The sequence below is a fragment of the Schistocerca americana genome, chromosome X (genome assembly GCF_021461395.2).
Source record: "Schistocerca americana isolate TAMUIC-IGC-003095 chromosome X, iqSchAmer2.1, whole genome shotgun sequence".
Lineage (NCBI taxonomy): Eukaryota > Metazoa > Arthropoda > Insecta > Orthoptera > Acrididae > Schistocerca > Schistocerca americana.
The window spans coordinates 218,301,720-218,326,981 of record NC_060130.1 but is presented as its reverse complement, the minus strand read 5'-3'; the positions used below and the strand labels follow the sequence as shown (position 1 = coordinate 218,326,981).

The window sequence follows — 25,262 nt, the reverse complement described above, 5'->3', positions numbered from 1 at the left end:
TACCGACCAGCTTCACTGCTGACACCATTTTCCAAAATGTTTGAGAAAGTGATGTATTCTAGAATATTATCTCACCTTAGCAGCACTGATATTGTCAACGAACCACAGTTTGGGTTTCAGAAGAGTTGCTCTACTGAGAATGCCATTTACATATTCCCTTGCCAAATTTTACGAGCACTAAATAATAAAATAGCGCCGTCTGGTATTTTCTGCAACTTATCTAAGGCATCTGATTACGTGAATCGCAGCATTCTCTTAGATAAATTGAAGTTTGGTGGGATTGATGGTATAACCAACCAATCAATGCCATAGCTACACAAAAGACTGCAGAATGTTGTACTTAGTAAGTCTAGCAATATATTCCAGGGATTTAATTTTGCAACTCTTAAAACAGCTTAGTTCAGCTGCATTTGCACTTAGAATCATTGTAAACCTTGGGGAGACAAATCAGTAAGGTGACATATTTTGCATACTTTAATGCAATAATGTCATATGGAATAATGTCCTAGGGTAACTCATCTTTCTTTTGTAAGTCTTCGTTGCTCAAAAATGTGGGGCCAGAATATTATGTAATCTTCACTCATGATCATCTTGAAGACATTTGTTTAACTCTAGCAATACCAACACATTTTTCCCGACAGTTGCCCTAAAAAAAAATTTTTAAACTGAAATATTCATTATTTGTTCTTTACTTGCATCAACAACATACTTTTTAAATACATACTAATATGTAAGTAGGGTCCAGAACCTGAAAATATCTTTTACCAAACTCTTAGTAATATCAACGCACTTTCAGTAATGTGGGCTATCAATGAGTGCTACTTTAAGCCCGGCATAAAAATAATTTAAGAAATGGAAATTTCATCAAGATTTTTATTTACAACATACTACTTAAATAGTTACTGATGTGCAAGTATGGACCTAAACCTGAAAATATTTAGTATGACATTCACTGGGAAAGTGACATCTAATCCTAAGATTTAAATTTTTGGGGTAAGTTTAACTGAAAATACAGAATCTGGTAGAAGAATTCATTAAAAATCTATAAATATTTCTTTTTTAATCTTAAAATATAAAGTAACTGACTAGATTACGATATTTTTATAAGGCGGACATTCCACCAGGACATGAGCAAATGTTTGCAAGGGAATGATACTGCCTACGGGTAAATTAAGAGGGATTTGGAAAAAAAGAGAAGCAGCTGTATGAATATCATGAGCTTAGATGGAGAACCAGTACCAAGCAAATGGGGGAAAGCAGAAATGTGGAAGAAATATATAGATGAGCTATACAAGGGAAATTAAGTTGAAGGCAATATTATAGAAAGGGGAAAAGGAAGTAGATGAAGATGAGATGGGAGCTATGATACTGCAAGAGTAATTTGACCTAGGACCAAAAGATCTATGCCAAAACAAGGCCCCTGAGGTACATTTTTATCAGTAACATCTGCTGATGTCCTTTTGAGAACCAGTCATGACAAAACTACGCACCCTGGTGTGCAAAATATATGAGACAACAGGCAAAATACCTTCAGACTTCAAGAACAATAACTAATTCCAATTCCAAAGGAAGCAGTTGCTGACAGGTGTGACTATTACCAAAATATCAGTATAGTAATTCACGGTTGCGAAATACTGAAATTATTTACAAAAGGGAAAAACTGGTAGAAGCCAACACCAGGAAAGATTAATAGCAATTATAAGGGTTGAAGGGCATGAAAGGGAAGAAGTGATTGAGAAGGGAAAGAGACAGGGCTCTAGCCTATCCTTGGTGTTATTCAACTGGTACAATGAGCAAGCAGTGAAGGAAACCAAAGAAAAACTTAGAAATAGTGTTTACGGGTAATCATGCACAGGGCTCAAGTTTATGTCACACACTGTCCGTTTTGCTATCAAGATATAATTCCACTGTTTATGCCCTGGTTCCTTCTATCTTTAAATTTATATTTATCAACATTTACTTAGCAAATATTTGGTTACGTATCCAGTTATTTTCTGAGATAATATTTCCCATCATTTCAAAATGGTAAGGATCTGTAACAAGAGTTATGCTATCTTGGTTGATTAAATTGCCTTCCCAGTCTCTCATACATGCTTCTCTTTTCTGGGCACAAGCAACCCATTCTAATGAATTTGTTGTACCAGTGCTAAATGGCCTTCCTTGTTGGTGGCTTCTTACCATACTTGGTTCTAAGCATCCATTGAACAGCTGTAGCACACTCGTTTTTGTCAAACTCCAACACACAGAAAACCTGCCACATTTGCGACTAGCCCTGACTATCGGCAAATTACCAAACTACATGGTATACATGGAAAAAAACCTACAGGGTTTCTCTTCAAGACGACATGTATGATATCTGTACAATGTTTGGTTCTTACGCAATAAATAATTGAAAGTATTCCCGGACTTTATGTACACCCTGTATTAAAGCTACACAGTTTTTCTCCATTACATTATAATACATTTCACCATATAAATGCAACCTTGCATGGGTTTGCAATACTAGCATTGGCAACTGCTATAGCCAATTTTCTGATCACATCCTAGTAATTAACAGTAAACCTCAGTGAAGATTCTTTAAAGAATCTAACACTCATGTATGAAACAGTTTCAGACTGTATGATTGCTCTACAAACGAGTTAATGTGTTAAATATATTTGACATTAAACATGTAAGTGAGAAAAGTTTAGAAAAGATTTGAAATTACGTGTAAAGTTAGTTGGAAGTTGCTAAGTGCTCTCATTCTCAAATTCTGGGTGAATATAGCCTGGACAACTTGCACGCCCTGAGTTACGCTGCCTCAAGATACGTACATCATTTCTAACTATAAGACTTATTACTGTGCCCGACTTTTAACATAAGATTTATACCTCTTAACGAGTAAATTATGACAATTTTAATGTTTTAAATTTGGCCAATAATTAAATGAAATACTGAAATTCAAATTTTTGTTGCCCTTGGAAGCCATCAGATAGGCAATCTGTAACTGGAATCATGAACCATATGCCAAACAGTGGGTTAGATGTTTAGTAACACAGTTTACACAACAAACGTAAGTTACTGTTCTTAATATTACTTTGTGGAGTGTAGCCATGTATGGAAGTGAAACGTGGACGATAAATAGTTCAGACAAGAAGAGAATAGAAGCTTTCGAAATGTGGTGCTACAGAAGAATGCTGAAGATTAGATGGGTAGATCACATATCTAAAGAGGAGGTATTGAATAGAATTGGGGAGAAGAGGAGCTTGTGGCACAACTTGACTAAAAGAAGGGATCAATTGGTAGGACATGTTCTGAGACATCGAGGGATCACCAATTTAGTATTGGAGGGCAGTGTGGAGGGTAAAAATCGTAGAGGGAGACCAAGAGATGAATACACTTAACAGATTCAGAAGGATGTAGGCTGCAGTAGGTACTGGGAGATTAAGAAGCTTGCACAGGATAGAGTAGCATGGAGAGCTGCATCAAACCAGTCTCAGGACTGAAGACCACAACAACAACAACAATATTACTGTATTTCATACACCACTGGCAGTCTTCTGTAGTGTTTGGAAAAGAATTAACAGTAAAATGTTATATTTTCAAAGGAGACAGGTGCATTTTGCACATATTGTCAAAACGACCAACTACTAGGAGCGGGACAACAATCATCACTACACATAATACAAAGTGTGATAAAAAAAGTAATGGGAATTTTTTTTATTTCGTGGGCTTCATACATCTGATCTTCAATTTCTTTCCTTTTTTTCTCTTGTTGATACACATGTTCCTGATACATGTTTGGGATTTTCAGCTGTTTTAAATATTTATTTTATTGTTCACAGTCAAAAAGGTTATACGTGTTTTCAGAGTCCCTGGAAAATGTTTTACTTTCGAAAAAGGTGGATCAAAGAATTTACACCAAATTTTAAACAATGGAAACTCCAGGCAGGAATATCCAACATAGGAAAAGATAGACTGCTACTTACTGTTAGTTGCAGACAGGCACAATTAAAAGATGCTTACAAATACGCTTTCAGCAACAGCCTTCATTGCAAAAAGAGACACACACTCCATTCATTCACACAAGCAAGCACACCTCATGAACTACTGACCGCCAACTCTGGCAGCTGGGGTCAGACCTAAGATGCTGGAGTTGGTGGTCATGTGTGCGTGAGGTGTGCTTGCTTGCGTGAATGAATGGTGTGTGTTTCTATTTTTCCAATGAAGGCCATTGCTAAAATATTGAAAAATTGAAAATTTGAAATACTGACTGTGGCTTTTGGCAACTCTACTATGAGTAAGACAAGAATTTATGAGGGGTATGAACATTCCAAAGAGGGTTGAGAAGACAAAGACAGTAACCGTTCTGGATGCCCTAGCACATCATTACTTATAAAGTGGAAGTAGTAAAGAAAATGGCTCTGGAAAACCACCAAATTACCATCAGAGATGTTGCTGATAATGTCAGCATATCCTTTGGCTCACGCCAAGCTATTTTTATTTTATTTTTTTTTTTTTTTGGGTGTTTTGGGAATTAAACGTGAACCAGCAGCAAAGTTTGCTCCAAAATCGTGGAATTTTGACCAAAAACGTCGCCACCTAGACTTCACTCAGGAATTGCTGAACAAAGTTGACAACAATCCAGAACTTCTAAATAAGATTAAAACAGGTGACAAAACATGGGTATACGGGTATGACACCAACACCAAGGCCCAATCGTCCCAATGGAAACTGCCTGAAGAGCCAGGACTGAAAAAAATTCAACAAATTCGATCACATGCCAAGGTTCTTCTCACTGTTTTCTTCAATGACAATTGGATAGTGCATCAAGAGTTCTTGTCTTATGGTTGTACAGCCAATAAGGAACACTACCTGTAAGTTAAGTGCTGTTTGCGTGAAGCAGTCCTAAAAAAAAAAAAAAAAAAAAAAAAAAAAAAAAAAAAAAAAAAAAAAAAAAAAAAAAAAAAACCTGCCAGAACTGTGGCAAAACTACTAGTGGAAATTGCACCACGATAATGCTCCCGTTCACATCTCAATGCTTGATCATGATTTTTTGGCAAAAGCCAAAAACGTTATGTCGCCTCAGCCACCATACTCACCAAACATGGCCAAATGCAACTTCTTCCTATACCTGAGGTCGATGAGAACAATGAGAGAATGTTGTTTTGCCACCACTGATGAGATAAAAACAGAATCACTGAAGGAGCTGAACATCATAACGAAAAGTGAATTTCAGAAGCACTTCCAAGATTGGAAAAAGTGCTGGCGTAAGTGTATCATATCTGAGGGGGATTACTTTGAAGCGGAAAAGGCTGATGATTATGAATAAACAAAGATTCTTTTAGGAAAATAAAAATTTCGATTACTTTTGGATCACAAATCATACATAGGGTAATTATCAACAATATTACAATAACACAGTGTCAAGAAGAGAGACATCTTGTAATAACAGACCAATTGAACTCACTCGTGAAATATTTCGGCGAAAAAGTTGGCCAGTATCTCTGTGAACTTGTCCCCTCCGAAGTTTGCTTTATACACATGGCCTTTCACTGTGTACATTCCTGCACAGCACAATACAACTGTAACATCCATTGTAGCTCCCCCCAGGCGATAAACGAGGCACATCCTGCAGGAGGTATGTAATCATTACTCACAAATTATTTATAAATACAAATTATATAATTACAAACAATGTTATACTAAACAATGATTACTCAATTTCTGGATTTAAAAAAAACACAAAAAAATTAAACCCAGTAATTATTTACAAGAACTGACTAATTTATATATGGGAGTATACAGGTTTGATTCCACATCCTACCATGCAAATTAAGGATTACACAAAATAACAAGAAGAATACATAAATTTTCTCACATGACATCTGTCCTCTAGGTTCTTGAAAGATGCTGTCACCATTAAAACAACATATTTCATTATAACACAGTTCAAGCAGAAACAATAACACATGCACATATTTCTGTATGTGGTTTCTTTATTTTATCAGATAAAAAGGAAGAAATATAAAAGTTTAACATTTTGTCAACCCAGAACATTAGTAACAGAACATTAGCTCATCAGGAGATGTGAAGGACATGGCACTGGAATCAAATTATTATTGCATTTCTTTGAAGAGAGAAGAGGAAATCACAGAAAACTTAAATTAAAATGGCCAGGTGGAGATTTGAACCTCACTCATCTTGAAAGTGAGTTCCGATTTTGGTTTGTTATATCAACTCAATTTGAAAAAATTTAAGAGAGTCATTTGATGATTACATTTCAATTATGTACCTTTTTGCAGCTCTCTCTCTCTCTCTCTCTCTCTCTCTCTCTCTCTCTCTCTCTCTCTCTCACACACACACACACACACACACACACACACACACACACACACACACACACACACACACACACTCTCTCAGAGGAGCACCTTTCCCTTTCTGTCTTGCCTTCCTTACTTTCCTGCAGTTGGCTGGCTCTACTTGTGTGCTAACAAACCATGTCAAAGTCTGAAGTATCCATATACCTCACCACCATAAACACACTGAACAATGGATGCCCATACAGGACATGGGGATTTGCACCTAAATTATATTAGTATTTTTTCACACTGCTATGTAGGTTTAAGATCATTATCAAGATCTATAACATCTACCACAGTCTCTGCAAACACACTTTGGTTTACATAGATAACATAACCAAATATCTGCATTTTACAGTTCTGAAAAATTACACCCTGTTACTGAATTTTCCTTAGCATAAAATGCAAAAGAGACAGAGCCTCAGAATGTAGAACAGCTGTACAGCCGGTACTAGACTGTCTGTGATTCTAAACTGTTACTTCCGGAGCCAACTAAACCAAATAACCAGAAATGAAAGAAGTCATCACCAGCCAATGGCACTGCCCGATAACTATGACCTGCTGCCTTTTCAGGGATTGGGATTCTGTTGTATAGGGGTAATTATAAGGAATGTTACTTAGAACCAGTGAGGTGCCAGTATTGTAATTTGGCTCGGAATGACTTCCTATGCATGTGAGTGGTGCCAGCTGTGTGCAGCACAAGACGAAGCAATGGCCACAAAGTGCATCAGTGTTCTGAATAACACTGGGCTATTATCCTTCATAAGGAATAGTGTAGTTTGTTCTTGTAACCGTGTCTGTGTGTATTGTGGTTGATGCTTTCATTAGAGTGGTGTGTTAAGAGTTCGCACAAATGCCAAAAACAGAAACAATGACAATCCAGGAAATGGATGAACTCTTGGCAAGGCAGTTTGCCGAGCTAAAGGAGATAAATGAAGCTTTGCAAAGAGAGGGAGACTTTTAATAGCGAGAATGAGCATAAACAAGTGGATGTAGTGGAAGCAAAAGCTTTGGTTAGTTCACCTATCCCTTCTGTGGATCCTGTCACAGCTAATCTAGCAACTCCTTTTTCGGGTAGGGCAACCGAGGATGTCTCAGTGTTCAGTGATGACCTGGAAGCTGCCAGTAGGTTGGGCAGTTGGTCAGACAAGACATCCTTGGATGTGTCTAAATTACAGTTGGTTGTGATGCAAGCAGCATACATCAGTACCATCAAGTGCTGGATAAAGCACAGACATTTAAGCAGCTTAAGAAGGCCCACTAACCACGTTATCGCCGAAGCAGAATATCGCAAAGTTTTTTTAGAGAACAGCTTAATGGGTTGTCTCAAAAGTGAAGCGAGTTGGTAGAGGCATTCATAGGCAGAAGTAGGAAAATCAATGCTAACTTGTACGAGCTTACACAGAAAGTAGAAGCAGACAGAATTACTCCACAAGAAGAGGAGAACAGGAATCAGATGTGTTTTTAAGAGGACTTCCAGCAGACATGTCAAGGAGGGCGACAATGGAAAACCCGAAGGATTTTGGTGCCACCATTATGGCTGCTAAGCAAGTGGAAGAGATCAATATTGTGGCCTGAGGACAAGATAAGGGTTGTGTGTTTCTTTTTCTACACAAAGGTGAAATGCTACAGCTGTGGACATATGGACCATGTTAAAAAGCAATGCAGAAAACTTCAGTGTTACAAATGTGGGTGGGTACTGACCTTCAGATGATGCGTGTTGCAGAGGTACTGGAATGCAATAACAAGATGGACATGTTGCACTATATTGTGCACTGAAGCCTGGTACATGTGAAGGAAATAGATGGGGATTGTATGGTTTTGGAAAGTGTGGATGATTTTAGCTCTGATAAGTTGACCTTATAGATTGCAAACTAACTTGGAGATCATGGACGAGTATAATCTGGGTAGGTCGTGTGAGGACCTTTGCCACAACCAGACCATCAACACAATTGCATTATGCGAGAAGGTAAAACAATTTGGAGGGAAGAGATAAGTCAACAATGAAAGTCTTGTTAATATGATTTGTCAACCTGTTCAATCCTGGTCAATCATTACCTGCAATACTGGTAACTCACCATACCATACCAACGGTTAACAATGCTCTAGTGTATAAGAAGCCGTACAGGATACCTAGGCACCTATAACCTATACTGGAAGAATTTATTGATCAACTGCTGGCTGAGGGCAATACTGAATCAAGTTACAGTCCATGGGCAGCTACCATTGTAACAGTCCTGAAAAAAATCATAGAATGGAACAAGAAAGCATAGATTTTGCTGCATGAGCGGTGATGGACAGACATCCTGTACTAAATATAATGGAGATTAGAGAGAACTTAAGTCAATGTTAATACTTCACAATGTGTATGAGGAGTGGTTATCACTGTTGGAAGTGGTTCTGGAAGAGCGGCCAAAGACCACATTTACTGTCCCTTGGAGTCACTATCAATATTTTAGGGTGCCATTTGGTCTGAAGAATGTGCCAGCTATCTCGGAGGCTATTAGTATCCGACGGAGTGCTCAGAGGATTAAAATCAAGACTGTTTTTTATCTCAACAACATAATTGCATTTTCTAAGGATATGGAAGAGCACATGCAATGATCAGAGGAATTCTTTAAGAGGCTAAATCCAGCACAGTTAACACTCTGTAATGAGAGGAAGATGTGAAAATTGACGCACGCCTAACTTCTGCAGAATGTGCTTTCTTACCACCACAAACTACATAGCAATTTCAACCATTTTTATGGTTCTGTAATTACTAATGGGAATTCATTGAAGAGTTTGCCGAAATTGCTAAGCTATTGAATCATTTGTTGAAAAAAGGTGTGGAATTTCCATAGTCAACTTTTAGACAGCATTTGAAAAATTGAAGGGAGCATTGACAACAAACCTGGTACTGATATTCCCAAACTATGAGGGACAATTTATTCTGTCATGTTTCACTAGGCATTGCCTCCACCTCAGAAGGTATGGGAAGGGGAAGCTGGCAAAGCTTGTAGACGACAGTGTAGTGGGTGTTGGTAGGATCACTCATGGAAAAATTCCATGTAGTAGTTGATGTTGAAGCTGCACCTATTTTAGAGTGAAGACAGCTGATATGTATACCTGCTAAAAGGAAGTCCCTCTAACTAAAGGCTTGTATTCAGAGGAAGTCATGTTTCCAAGAAGAGAAGGAATTAGCATATTTCATCAAAATATAAAAGGTATTAGAGATAAAGTTAGTGAACTGCTTACAGATGTGATTCTGGAATTATTGGTATATTGGAGTACCACATAATAATTTGACAATTCAGGGGCTTCCTTTACCAGGATACAGATTAGCTGGCTGTTTTTCAAGGAGTTCTTTGTGGGGTGGGGAAGTTGCTTCTTGTTGTTGTGGTCTTCAGTCCTGACACTGGTTTGATGCAGCTCTCCATGCCACTCTATCCTGTGCAAGCTTCTTCATCTCCCAGTACCTACTGCAACCTACATCCTTGTCAATCTGCTTAGTGTATTCATCTCTTGGTCTCCCTCTACGATTTTTACCCTCCACGCTGCCCTCCAATACTAAATTGGTGATCCCTTGATGCCTAAGAACATGTCCTACCAACCGATCCCTTCTTCTAGTCAAGTTGTGCCACAAACTGCTCTTCTCCCCAATCCTATTCAACACCTCCTCATTAGTTATGTGATCTACCCATCTAATCATAAGCATTCTTCTGTAGCACCACATTTCGAACGCTTCTATTCTCTTCTTGTCTAAACTATTTATTGTCCATGTTTCACTTCCATACATGGCTACACTCCACACACATACTTTCAGAAACGACTTCCTGACACTTAAATCTATACTCGATGTTAACAAATTTCTCTTCTTCAGAAATGCATTCCTTGCCACTGCTAGTCTACATTTTATATCCTCTCTACTTCGACCATCATCAGTTATTTTGCTCCCCAAATAGCAAAACTCCTTTACTACTTTAAGCGTCTCATTTCCTAATGTAATACCCTCAGCATCACCCAACTTAATTCGACAACATTCCATTATCCTCATTTTGCTTTTGTTGATATTCATCTTATATCCTCCTTTCAAGACACTATCCATTCCGTTCAACTGCTCTTCCAAGTCCTTTGCTGTCTGTGACAGAATTACAATGTAATCGGCAAACCTCAAAGTTTTTATTACTTCTCCATGTATTTTAACACCTACTCCAAATTTTTCTTTTGTTTCCTTCATTGCTTCCTCAACATACAGATTGAATAACATCGGGGAGAGGCTACAACCCTGTCTCACTCCTTTCCCAACCACTGCTTCCCTTTCATGCCCCTCAACTCTTATAACTGCCATCTGGTTTCTGTACAAATTGAGAATAGCCATTCGCTCCCTAAATTTTACCCCCGCCACCTTTAGAATTTGAAAGAGAGTATTCCAGTCAACATTGTCAAAAGCTTTCTCTAAGTCTACAAATGCTAGAAATGTAGGTTTGCCTTTCCTTAATCTTTCTTCTAAGATAAGTCGTAGGGTCAGTATTGCCTCACGTGTTCCAATATTTCTACGGAATCCAAACTGATCTTCCCCTAGGTCGGCTTCTACTAGATTTTTCATTCGTCTGTAAAGAATTCGCATTAGTATTTTGCAACCGTGACTTATTAAACTGATAGTTCGGTAATTTTCACATCTGTCAACACCTGCTTTCTTTGGGATTGGAATTATTATATTCTTCTTGAAGTCTGAGGATATTTCGCCTGTCTCATACATCTTGCTCACCAGATGGTAGAGTTTTGTCAGGACTGACTCTCCCAAGGCCGTCAGTAGTTCTAATGGAATGTTATCCACTCCCGGGGCCTTGTTTCGACTTAGGTCTTTCAGTGCTCTGTCCAACTCTTTATGCAGTATCAGATCTCCCATTTGATCTTCATCTACATCCTCTTCCATTTCCATAATATTATCCTCAAGTACATCGCCCTTGTATAGACCTTCTATATACTCCTTCCACCTTTCTGCTTTCCCTTCTTTGCTTAGAACTGGGTTTCCATCTGAGCTCTTAATATTCATACAAGTGGTTCTCTTTTCTCCGAAGGTCTCTTTAATTTTCCTGTAGGCAGTATCTATCTTACCCCTAGTGAGATAAGCCTCTACATCCTTACATTTATCCTCTAGCCACCCCTGCTTAGCCATTTTGCACTTCCTGTCGATCTCATTTTTGAGACGTTTGTATTCCTTTTTGCCTGCTTCATTTACTGCATGTTTGTATTTTCTCCTCTCATCAATTAAATTCAATATTTCTTCTGTTACCCAAGGACTTCTACTAGCCCTCGTCTTTTTACCTACTTGATCCTTTGCTGCCTTCACTACTTCATCCCTCAAAGCTACCCATTCTTCTTCTACTGTATTTCTTTCCCCCATTCCTACCATTTGTTCTCTTACGCTCTCCCTGAAACTCTGTACAACCTCTGGTTTAGTCAGTTTATCCAGGTCCCATCTCCTTAAATTCTCACCTTTTTGCAGTTTCTTCAGTTTTAATCTACAGTTCATAACCAATAGATTGTGGTCAGAGCCCACATCTGCCCCTGGAAATGTCTTACAATTTAAAACCTGGTTCCTAAATCTCTGTCTTACCATTATATAATCTATCTGAAATCTGTCAGTTTCTCCAGGCTTCTTCCATGTATACGACCTTCTTTTATGATTCTTGAACCAAGTGTTAGCTATGATTAAGTTGTGCTCTGTGCAAAATTCTACCAGGCGGCTTCCTCTTTCATTTCTTAGCACCAATCCATGTTTACCTACTACGTTTCCTTCTCTCCCTTTTCCTACTACCGAATTCCAGTCACCCATGACTATTAAATTTTCGTCTCCCTTCACTATCTGAATAATTTCTTTTATTTCGTCATACATTTCTTAAATTTCTTCGTCATCTGCAGAGCTAGCTGGCATATAAACTTGTACTACTGTAGTAGGCATGTATTTTAAATTAACTAAGGCATTTGATTGTGTAGATCACAAAATACTGCTCCAGAAGTTGGACCATTACGGAATACGGGGAGTAGCTCACAACTGGTTCACCTCTTATTTTAGCAATAGACAGCAAGAGGTTATTATTCACAATGTTGAGAATGGCTGTGATGTGGGGGTCTCAGTGGGGTACAGTCAAGTGGGGGCAGACCCAGGGATCAGTGTTGGTGCCACTCCTGTTCCTTATTTATATAAATGACATGCCCTCTAGTATTACGGGTAACTAAAATATTTCTGTTTGCTGATGACACTAGCTTGGTAGTAAAGGATGTTGTGTCCAACATTGGCTTGGTTTCAAATAGTGCAGTTCATGACCTAAGTTCATGGCTTGTAGAAAATAAATTAACTCCAAATCACAGTAAGACTCAGTTTTTACAGTTTCTAACACACAATTCAACAAAACCTGACATTTTAATTTCACAGAGTGGGCATATTTAGTGAAACTGAACAGTTAAAATTTCTAGGTACTCAGATAGATAGTAAACTGTCGTGGGAAGCCCACATTTAAGATCTTGTTCAAAGACTTAATGCTGCCATTTTTACTATTGGAACAATATCTGAAGCGAGCGATCATTCGACACAAAAATTAGTCTACTTTGCTTATTTTTATTTGCTTGTATCATATGGTGGTATATTTTGGGGTAAGTTCTTGTTGTATTGTAGATTGCATTTACTTAAATTTATGGATTGACTTTTTTTGGGTTCATATACATTTTATTTTCATCTATTATTACTTTTATGTTGTAATTTCATGTACTGACATGTTCCATGACCTGGGAGATTCTCTCCTCAATTTGGTCCTATGGAACTTGACATGTAAATAAAATAAAATTAATTTGAATGTTGATCTTTGTGCATCATTATCTGACAGGCCATTACTAAATTTGATCACAATGTGCTTCTCAATTTGAAGACAAGCTATTGAAAACAATACGTATGATCCTGCGACTATTTCCCCACGCTCTAGTTGGAAAGTGTGACATCTTTATCAGATTGGAAGTTTATTAATGTTATTTTTGCTGTAAATTAGTCAAAAATATAATATTGAAATCTTGACCAAATTAATTTGATGTGTATCTTATAAACTGAGATTGACAAAGTCCTAAGTCTGGAAAGTAAAGTCATCTCACCGAACTGAGAGGTGAAGTGAAAACTATACTGAAAAATAACCCATCTTTAATCCAGTTTCTAAAAATATGGATTGTACCTAGTAAGATGTCCTAGGTCTTTGAGGCATGTGGTTTACAATATATCATGTGAGTTTGGTGTGAATTATTACAACAGTGTAATCACATTATTAATGAACAGTGCAAGAAACACTCCAAAATGTATAACTAAGACGTTGTGAGAAACCATTCATTGCAAAGCATGGTGTTACCAACACACACAAATTATTATTTGACAACACTGAAATCCTGGCACACACCTTGTGTTACTGGGATTCATTTATCAAGAAAGCAGTGGAGATTCAACATGGAGGAAAGATCTAGAAAACAATATAAACTCCATACTAATGCGAGTGGCTGATCTGTTTCCTTATCATTGTTGTGGTATTATTGGTAAAGCGAGCATAAGCATGAGCATGAGCAGTGCTAAAGAAAGCATGAGAGCTTTAAATCTGACAGATATGTGTTGACTAGAGTTTGTTTACATCTTACAGCTTGTCATACCGAGGTATTAAGGAGACATTTTGGGAACTTGCTTACCTGTGTTACCTGTTTTGGTGAATTTCAGTAGTTGTTTCTGTTCGAGTGAGTGTATGTTCAGTGAATTCTGGAAGTAGTCAAAGTTACAGGTTTTTAGTTATCCCAAGATAGATACCAGAGACTTTATGCTCATTTCATTAATAATGTATCAAGTTACCTCTTCATTTTAATATTTGGTGGCTAAAATCTGCTTCATTTTAAATTATCAAGACTTTTTATTAAAAAAAAAATTACACGGACTTGATCAAATCTGGTAGACGTAATATTACTGAATATATTGCTGTGTTAGTCTAGAACAAAATTAGGGAAGTAGAACCCAACAACATACAGATACTAACTTTATATAAATTAATCCATCGAGTAGGAGGAGTTGTCAAACAGAAATTATTTCAGTTGCTTTTAAAACTTTTATTATGTGCCTGCACCCTTAATTTGTAGGTGATGTTTTCAAATATTTTTACAGCTGAGTAAGTTAAGTTGTGAATAGTGGAGGCAATTTTTGTTCCAAGTGTTAGACTTACAAACAATACTACTATTTTTAAATTGTGCCTGATGCCTCACAACAAACTTCATAAGAGAGGTTGTTAGGATGCCAAAATTTTTAAACAATTGTCTTCATGAAGTTTGAGGATGACCACCAGATATCCTTACAGAATATTTCTGTATGATGAATATCTTGGTTGTAAAGGATGTTGTGTGCAACATTGGCTCGGATTCAAATAGTGCAGTTCATGACCTAAGTTTGTGGCTTGTAGAAAATAAACTAATGCTAAATCACAGTAAGACTAAGTTTTTAGTTTCTTGCACACAATTCAACAAAACCTGACATTTTAATTGCAAAGAATGGGCATATGATTAGTGAAACTGTAAAGTTCAAATTTCTAGGTGTTCAGATAGATGGTAAACGGTTGTGGAAAAGCCAAGTTCAGGATCTTGTTCAAAGACTTTGTGCTGCCACTTTTACTATTCGAATGATATCTGAAGTGAGTGATCATTCGACATGAAAATTAGCCTACTTTGCTTATTTTCATTCGCTTATATCATATGGTATTATATTTTGGGGTAACTCATCCCACTCTAAAACGATATTTTTGGCTCAGAAAGAGGCAGTTCAGGCAATAAGTGGTGTAGGTTCATGAACCTCTTGTCGAACCCTGTTCACGAGTCTGGGTATTTTGACATTGGCCTCTCAATATATATATTCCTTAAAGTCATTTCTTGTTAACAATATTAGCTCATTCCCAAGAATAAGTAGCTTTCACTCAGTTAATACTTGACAGAAACCAAACCTGCATTTGGATCAGACTTCCTTAACTGTTGTGCAGAAGGGTGTGCAGTATACTGCTGCATCCATTTTCAATAAGCTACCACAAAAATTCAAAACTCTTTCAAATCGAAACCGAAGAGTTTCCTCATAACTCACTCCTTCTATTCAACCACAGAGATGGAAATGTTGGCTGTTATTTATGCTATTACGTATTTCCACTGTTATTCGTACACGAAAAAGTTTAAAGTTGTGAAGGACCATGCTGTGTTGAAGTGATTGCTGGGACCACAAGAGGCTCCAAGTATGTTAACGTATTGTGCTCTGAAATCAAGTGAATTTAACTATGAAGGCACATACCAATCAGGAAAGAAAAACAGAATTCTGAGAGCCCAAGAAGGAAGATTTGATTTCTAGTATTTAGGGCACAGCTGCAGTCCACAAAGCACTATGGCCTGTTGTGTAGGAAGATGAAATACAGCCCCAGTGTTGTGCCAACTGCACTTTACATGATTAACGACTATCATATGACCTTATACATGGTATTTCATTACGAATGGTCTATATTCAGGGATATTAAAGGAACGATCATTCGAAGCAAAAAAATCTGGTAAAGATGGACTCCAAAATGCATGTCGTAAGTGCTATGAATACCTCATATTCGATACTGTGAACCAAATCTCTTCTACCATGAGCTCTTTGCTTTCCATATTTTGGTAGGGGGTAGTATGGACCAAACCAAGAAAAAAATGGTGTAGTAAACATAGGCTCTAAAATGCATACCTTAAGAGCTATGAACCCTTGTTCAGTAGAAAAGATGTCTTTCACAGTAGCAAAGCTATTAAAGATATGCATTTTTGAGTCCACGTTTACCTGACAATTTTTTCTTGTTGTGGTCCATTCTACCTCATCCCAAAATATGGAAAGCATGTTTCATAGTATCAAATATGAGGAAAGCTCATAACTGTTACAGTATGCATTTTAAAGCAAGTACAGTGGCAAAGACAATGGTGAAAAGCTGGTTGCTGAAGTTTAGTGTTCCTGATACAATAATTACAGATCAGGGCACTAATTTTATATCCAGTATGATTAAGCACCTACACTCCTGGAAATTGAAATAAGAACACCGTGAATTTGTTGTCCCAGGAAGGGGAAACTTTATTGACACATTCCTGGGGTCAGATACATCACATGATCACACTGACAGAACCACAGGCACATAGACACAGGCATCAGAGCATGCACAATGTCGGCACTAGTACAGTGTATATCCACCTTTCGCAGCAATGCAGGCTGCTACTCTCCCATGGAGACGATCGTAGAGATGCTGGATGTAGTCCTGTTGAACGGCTTGCCATGCCATTTCCACCTGGCGCCTCAGTTGGACCAGCGTTCGTGCTGGACGTGCAGACCGCATGAGACGACGCTTCATCCAGTCCCAAACATGCTCAATGGGGGGACAGATCCGGAGATATTGCTGGCCAGGGTAGTTGACTTACACCTTCAACAGCACGTTGGGTGGCACGGGATACATGCGGACGTGCATTGTCCTGTTGGAACAGCAAGTTCCCTTGCCGGTCTAGGAATGGTAGAACGATGGGTTCGATGACGGTTTGGATGTACCGTGCACTATTCAGTGTCCCCTCGACGATCACTAGTGGTGTACGGCCAGTGTAGGAGATCGCTCCCCACACCATGATGCCGGGTGTTGGCCCTGTGTGCCTCGGTCGTATGCAGTCCTGATTGTGGCGCTCACCTGCACGGCGCCAAACACGCATACGACCATCATTGGCACCAAGGCAGAAGCGACTCTCATCGCTGAAGACGACACGTCTCCATTCGTCCCTCCATTCATGCCTGTCGCGACACCACTGGAGGTGGGCTGCACGATGTTGGGGCGTGAGCGGAAGACGGCCTAACGGTGTGCGGGACCGTAGCCCAGCTTCATGGAGACTGTTGCGAATGGTCCTCGCCGATACCCCAGGAGCAACAGTGTCCCTAATTTGCTGGGAAGTGGCGGTGCGGTCCCCTACGGCACTGTGTAGGATCCTATGGTCTTGGCGTGCATCCGTGCGCCGCTGCGGTCCGGTGCCAGGTCGACGGGCACGTGCACCTTCCACCGACCACTGGCGACAACATCGATGTACTGTGGAGACCTCACGCCCCACGTGCTGAGCAATTCGGCGGTACGTCTACCCGGCCTCCCGCATGCCCACTATACGCCCTCGCTCAAAGTCCGTCAACTGCACATACGGTTCACGTCCACGCTGTCGCGGCATGCTACCAGTGTTAAAGATTGCGATGGAGCTCCGTATGCCACGGCAAACTGGCTGACACTGACGGCGGCGGTGCACAAATGCTGCGCAGCTAGCGCCATTCGACGGCCAACACCGCGGTTCCTGGTGTGTCCGCTGTGCCGTGCGTGTGATCATTGCTTGTACAGCCCTCTCGCAGTGTCTGGAGCAAGTATGGTGGGTCTGACACACCGGTGTCAATGTGTTCTTTTTTCCACTTCCAGGAGTGTGTCATTTACTAAGCACTCACAAACTCAGGACTAGCCCTTGGCTCCCTCAGTCTATCAGGAAAACAGAATACATTCACTGTACAGTTGGTAAGATGTTGAGTTGTTGTTGTGAACTTCCATCACAATGATTGGTACATTTACCTTTTGTATGTCATGTCAGCTTACAATTCTGATGTCTAGTGTAGTGTTGGTCCATCACCATATGAGGTAATATATGGTACAAATCTGCCTTCTGTTTTTGTGGTGATTAAGCCTAAAATTGGAAAAACTGGGAATCAGTTACAAAGTTTGCAATGACATTACACGATGTTTGTAAGAAGGTAAAGAAAGCAAACACAGATGCACTAGAGAGTCAATAGCAAATAGGATCACACATAGACCAATTACCACAGTTCAGAATTGGTCAATGGGTCTTAGTGATGAATCCCTGCTCACCTACGAACAAAACAATGAAATTTCTGATGACGCCACAGACCATAGCAGGTCATAAAAATGAAGTCACTCATTAATGTAAAGTTATAATTACGAACAAAGACTCCCATTGTTCATGATGGACATGTTAAGCCATCTAAGGGAACTGTGATGCTCTGCTGCAAGTGCTGACATCACTGCCAGTAGAGAGCACTAAATCTAAGAAAGCAAGGGAAGAAGGATGAGCAAAGTGTGCATTATGTGTCTTACGCAATTAGATCACAATGAGGAGTAACAATGATTGTTTTGTTTTGTTTTAAGACATTAAAACAAGTAAGGTCATATGCGTCCATGTCAGAACAGTAGAACACAAAGATGAGAAAGGAGTTAAAAGCAACTACAAGTTAAGCCCAATCAACGGACAGCCTCTCTTGGAGAAACAGCCATAAAGACAATGGAGGTCCTGAACTAAAGATTAAATGTCTTTCGCCATACTGCTACAACGGATAAAAAGCAAAACACGGTCAACAGCTCTCTCACTGTTCACTAAAATGGCCGATAAATTGGATGGCAAACATACAGTACAACTTAAGTGGTTAAAAAAGGGCATCCCATAAGGAAATGCCGAACAGTTAAACGTTGATGACAATGAGCATTAAGAAAGTGGTGGGAAACACCACTTAACAAATGATGGCTAAAAAGACAGTGCCCAACACTCAACCTAGCTAAAATGATCTCCTCATGGCAAGGGGGCCAAGAGAAGGTTGTCCAAGCTACTGGGAGAGGTATAATTCCCCGCAGCTTATTACTGTGAAGGGAAGACTAGTGGTAATGCCAAAGTGACACCACTTGCTGACAGATGGCGATAAGCAGATCATCTGAAGGAATGGAAGAACTAGCTGGCTGAGGTAGGAGGACTGCAACCTTGGCAGCAGCATCAGCAGCCTCGTTTCGCATCAGACCAATGTGACCAGGAACCCACATAAACATCACTGTGGCCCCATCAAGAGTGAGGAAGTGAAAGCTTTCCTGGACCCACTGCACTAAGGGATGGATGATGTGCATCACACATAGGCTCTGAGGGTCTAGAGTCACAGCAAATGACACAATCGAACAGCCTGTGTCGCTGGATGTATAATGTGGCCTCATACAGGGTCCCGCTCTGCTGTAAATACTGAGCAGTCTTCCAAAAGCTGACACCAAAAATGCTCTGTGGAAATAACGAAAGCACACCCAATACTATGGCCAGTCGGAGAGCCATTAGCATTCAAAAAGGTACTACCGCGAAGTTCCGTACAAAGATCGAAAAATCTTATGGGGATAGAGTGAGTCTGGAGTAGTCTCCTTATGAATCAAATGAAGTACAAGGTGAACGTGAGCCGCTGCATGAAGCCAAGGTGGTGAAGGGTTCGCACCCAAAGGAAAAGTGGCAGGTAGTTTTAAGTTAAGCTGCTGGTGCAATAACCGAAAGGAAACTCCAGGAGATAACAGAAGAGGGACATGCACCATACTGACGGTTAAAGGAGGAGGCATAGGATGAGTGGCCAGGCACGGCAGACAAACGGCATGCATACCTGCTGAGGAGAGCATGTATGTACAGTATGTAGTGAGTTGTTTGGGTGCACGACAGCAAGGTCTTCAGCGCCCTCTCCCAGTAACAGATTAAGATGGGTGCCAAGAAAATACTCAGAATAGTAAGATAAAACAGAACGTAAAATAGAGGTAACAAGCTTGGAAAAATATGTGCCTACCCACACCGAAGTGTGGGACGAAGCATGCCGTCAGCAGTAAAACTTGGACAACACAGGAAGAAAGTGGTAGAGGGACCTAAAACATTATAGCAGATGGGAGTGGCTAGCTGACCACAAGGAAAAAAGGGAGGAGCCAGCCACTTTGCAAGACACAAAAACCTCCAGCCTAGAAGTTTAGACCAGAGTCCAGACACCTCACAAAACTTGAAAATCCTAGACACACACATATCTCATCATTAGCTAAAACACAGGGCAGATCCCCATCAACTTGTGCTTCTGCCCTTGCATCACGGTATGAAATGCAGTCTGTTAAAACGTGCCAGACAGAGATGTGCGCACCACAAGCATCACAAAACGGGGGATCCTCCCCCCCCCCCCCCCCCCCCCCCCTAGTGGCCAACCGAAGCCCTTCATGGTGCACAACGTTCAACATCTTTAAGTAAGAAGGCCTCTAAGACCCATACACCAGGCACCCATAATCGAGCTGAGATAGCACAAACGCCCTGTAAAACTGGAGCAGACAAGTCCTGTCAGCTACCCATGTACTGTGGCTAAGATATTTTAAAATACTTAAAGCCTAAGTGACAGTCGTTTTAGGTCTTTAAGATGAGGTAACCATGTAAACTTTGAGCAAAAAACGGGCCTCACAAATCTCACCGTGTCTTTAAAAGCAAGGACAGTGTCCCTCATCCTCAATTCAGTAAAAGGTTGAAAACGAACGAGAACGGTGAAAAAGAATACATGTGGACTTCTCAGTGGAAAACTTAAAACCACTCTTCTGCGCCCAATCATCCAAATGTCTAAGAGTAAGTTGCAACTGATGCGTTGTTGTTGCAAGGCTTGAAGAAGAGCAAAACAAAGAGAAATCATCCACAAACAAGGAACACTGGACAGGACTTTTCACTATGGAGGTAATGCTATTAGTAGTGATGGCAAAGACAGTCACACTTAAAACACTACCCTGAGGGACACCGTTCTCCTGCTCAAAGCAGTTAAACAGGACGTCACCAATTTGGTATCTAAAATATCGTGGCGAGAGGAAAGACTGAATAAAAAGAGGAAGACAACCACGAAAATCCCATTCATGAAGCTGCTCCAGGATGAGATGCCTCCAAGTGGTATCGTACGCCTTCTCGATGTCAAAAAATGCACCTAGAAGGTGATGATGGTGGTGGAAAACTTGCTGTATAGCCGGCTCCAGGAGGGCAAGGTTATCGAAGGTGGAACAAACCCTCCTGAACCCACACTGAAAGCGACTAAGGACTTGCCGGGATTCTAACATCCAGACAAGGCGCCGGTTGACCATCCGCTCCCAGGTCTTTCTTGTGCAACTAGTGAGGGCAACACTATGGTAGCTACTTGGGCTCATGCGGTCTTTCCAGGTTTTAAAAAGGGAATTAAAACTGCCTCATGCCACGAGTCAGGAAAGTGACATGACGCCCAAATGGCATTAAAAAGTGTGAGGAGGATTTCTTTGTTGCGCCTTGTGAGGTGCCGTAGCATACAGTAATGGATCCTGTCGTGACCAGGTGATGTGTCACGATAATGCAGAATCCAACTCCCACATGGAAAATGGGCAATTGTAAATTTCATTAGAGGTGGACTGGAAGTCCAGAGTATACCTCTCAGCAAACGCTCTATGGCACTGGAAACCCGGATCCTGACTGGCTGTTGCAGTAACCGTGGCAAAATACGCTGCCATAGCGTGGGCAATGTCTCGTGGATCCGTGTGGAGAGTGCCATTATTCATTACAGCAGCCATGGTTCACCTCCCTCCTCTCCCAGAAATTCTCCTGATGGTCTCCCACACAATGGAACTTTTGGTGGAACGATTAATGGCGTTCAGGCACTGTTGCCACGACCTCTTCTTGCTCTCTCTAATAATGCAGCGACATTTTGCCCTCGTCACCTGAAAGGTTGTAAGATTCTCAGCAGTCGGTCGACACGAACTGGCGCAGAGCCGCACGCCTGGTCCTGATTGCAGAGCAGCATTCGGCACTCCACCAAGGGCCAGGTTGCCTCTTCCGGTGGCCTGTGGACTGTGGAATGGATGTTGCAGTGGCATGGTGGACCATTTTGGGGCCCACGCCATGTCGCAGGTGAATCCAGAGTGGGACGTGATCACTGCCGTGCAAGTCAGTGACCACTTCCCATTGAGCACTGGCGGCAAGAGCTGGAGAGCGAAGCGAGAGGTCAATGGCAGAGAATGACCCAGTCACTGTGCAGAAGTGAGTGCTCTGTCCTCCATTGAGCAAGTAGGCACAGGATGACAGGAGAAGCCTCTCAACTGCTCTACCCCTGGGACAGGTAATGGCAGAGCCCCAAAGTGCATTGTGGGCATTAAAATCACCACAAATAATGAACGGCTGGGGGAGCTGTGTAAGGAGGTCAGTGAGGGCTGCTTCATCAAGTGCATCATGTGGAGGCAAGTAAAGAGAACATACGGTCAATGGATGACGCACGTGCACAGACACAGCGACGGCCTGTAAAGTCGTCGTATGAGGGAGAGGCGAGGAGTGGTAGTCCATCCTGACGAAAATACCTACGCCTCCTCCAGCTCTCTCTCCACGAAGGCTGTCCTTTTCGTAGAGTGTATAGCCTCATAGCTCAAGGGAGTATGATGGATGGAAATAAGTCTCCTGGGGACACACACACATAGTGGTCTACCCTGAGAGAGTAGACAACGTTCCTCCACATGCGTCCTGAACCCCTGCAAGTTCCACTGAAGTATGGGAGCTACCTATGACGGTGGTAGCACCTTCATCCTGTCTCTCCGATGGGGTGGGGACACTACAGCAGGTGGAGCAGCAGGAGTGAGGCGAGAGGATTGCCCCACACATACGTTTTCCTCCATCAGCTCTGGGGAAGAGACAGAAGAAGCATCACATAAAACGACATCTGCATGGTCGGACGGTTTACCACATGATCTGACCCACTGTTGCTGCTGTATAGGAACTTTCTGCGGTTTGGTGGGCTTTGGGGGAGCCGACGTGGGAATGGTAATGGACGTACTGGGCTTTGGAACAGCCTCAGCTGTCGGAGGCGCCAAGGGCTGGCCCAAGTTCGCCACTGTACCTGTGTCTGCCGTTCAAGTAGGGGCTACAGGCTCAAACACTGGCTGCGTTGCACGTGCACTGACATCTGCAGGTGTTAGTGCTAACACTCACCACCTCTGTCTGCGTAGAGGCATCGGCCATTGGAGTAGACTGCTGAACCATGGATGCAAAAGATGTAGCAAATGTGGCAGGTTGCATTGACTTTTACATCTTCTCGGCCTCACCATAGCAGATACGCTCAGTTGTTTTAATTTCCTGGACTTTGCATTCCTCTAAAAATGTTCGGCAGTCCCTACTCCAAACAGGGTGGTTCCAGAGCAATTTATACATTTGGTTGGAGACAAGCACCCAACTCCTTCATGAGCAGCCTTACCGCAGTTGCCTATGTCGCTTCGCTTTTACACCATAAGGTGGTATGCCCAAAACGCTGGCATTTAAAACAGTGCATTGGGGTCGGGAAATAAGGCCTCACACTAAGGCGAAGAAAGCCAGCTTCAACATGGTCAGGAAGTTTCGTGCTACTGAAGGTCAGAATAAAGGAGTTGGATTTGCTAAGATTGCCATCAATTCTCTTCATGATATGTTGTACATCAACGATACCTTCCGAAGGCCACTCATGTTGCAGTTCTTCCCTGGGAATGTCGACTAGATCCCGGCATGTCACAACATCTTTGCTATAATTCAAGGCGCTGTGCATTTCAGTGTCTACGGCATACTCCCCAAGGCATTTAGCAGATTAGAGGTTAGTTGCTTGTTGGGAAGTGGAAGTTTCCACTAGCAAGGTCCCATTACGGAAATGCTTCAACGATTTTAAGGAGCCACAGATTACCTTCAATCTCTTTTGTATATAGAAGGGCGAAACCTTCTCGAAACTACCCTCCTCCTGTTTCACAATGAGAAACACATTCTGATTACCAGAATGCATTCTGTTACCAAAGACTTTACATGTCAAAGAAGTGCCAGAGTCAGGGGGACTGCGTGCACGAGCCATCTTAAGAGAGTGGGTGTTAGAACCTTCCAGCAGCCCACCCTTTCTGCTGGGAGGAGGAAAAGAGGATTTCAAAGGATCCATTTCGGTCCCATGAGCAGCTAGGGAACTAGAAGTCCACCTAGACAGAGCCCCGCGTGCCTAGGTAAGCCTTATAGAACTGAGGTGCAGCAGGTTCCCCAGAGGTTGTCCACTAACGAGTGTTCCACCTCAACAGCCATGCATCTTATAAGCGCGCAGCACACCTTGAGACTGAGGGGTTGTTTATAAGAGGTTCATTCCATCCTCACGATCCGGGCGGTCAAGCCAAGATCCCCATTCCCTGAGACACACAACATTCCACTGCCGCACAGCATGGTGGTCGCTGAAATATGCCCACAGCTTACAGTGACGGAACTGGCGGCACTTACCAGTTCCCAGCTCATGAACCCCAGGGTCGCCAAGCCCGTACCAGGCACATGAATGCTGGGCCCCTGGGGGCACTGAGGAGAGCGTCATGTATTGTGAGACAGTCACAGTTTGGCAGCTTCTGCATAGAGACTCTCAACCAGGGTAGTGAGAAAGGCGCCAGTGGCCAAACGGATGCCACCATGATGGATTGTGCTTAGACGGCGTAAGATGAATGGATGTACAGATGCATAAATGAAACATTCATAGTCTACTTTCAAAAGGACAAGGGACCGGTGCAAATGGAGGAGGGTGATCCAATCTGTTCCCCAGGAAGTACCACAGAGAACACACAGGATACTGAGGGACAGAGTACAGTGGGCAGCCCGGTAAGTCAGGTGGGGGGGGGGGGGGGGGGGACCAAGAAAGTTTCCAATTGAGCATGAGCCCCAGAATCTCGTAGTTTCAACAAATGGAAGAGCAACAGCCCCAAGATATAAAGATGGTGGAAGATACCCATTGTGCCACCAGAAATTCATACAAACAGTTTTGTCAGTGGAAAACTTAAAGCCATTGTCGATACTCCATGATTAAAGAAGATCGAGACAGTGCTGGAGACACTGCACAAGCAGACAAGTCCATGGAGAATAACAATAGATGGCAAAATTGTCAACGAAAAGGGAGCAGGAAATGCCTGTTGGGAGACAGCCCATAACAGGGTTAATGGCGACACCAATGAGAACGACAGGATGGAATCGTGAGGCACACCGTTTTCCTCGATAAAGTTCTCCGACAAGGCAGAACCCACACATACCTTGAAAACCCTGCCTTTT

At 41.6% G+C, this 25,262-nt stretch overlaps 1 protein-coding gene across 1 annotated transcript in view; it reads right to left on the bottom strand.

Moving 5' to 3' along the window:
- LOC124555478 (heat shock 70 kDa protein 14-like) overlaps positions 1 to 25,262 on the bottom strand; it is a 150,121-nt gene that overhangs the window by 46,218 nt on the left and 78,641 nt on the right. Inside the window, exon 5 of the mRNA XM_047129402.1 lies at positions 5,450 to 5,611. Within this exon, the coding sequence (XP_046985358.1) occupies positions 5,450 to 5,611 (162 nt within the window). The remainder of the gene's footprint in view (positions 1 to 5,449; positions 5,612 to 25,262) is intronic.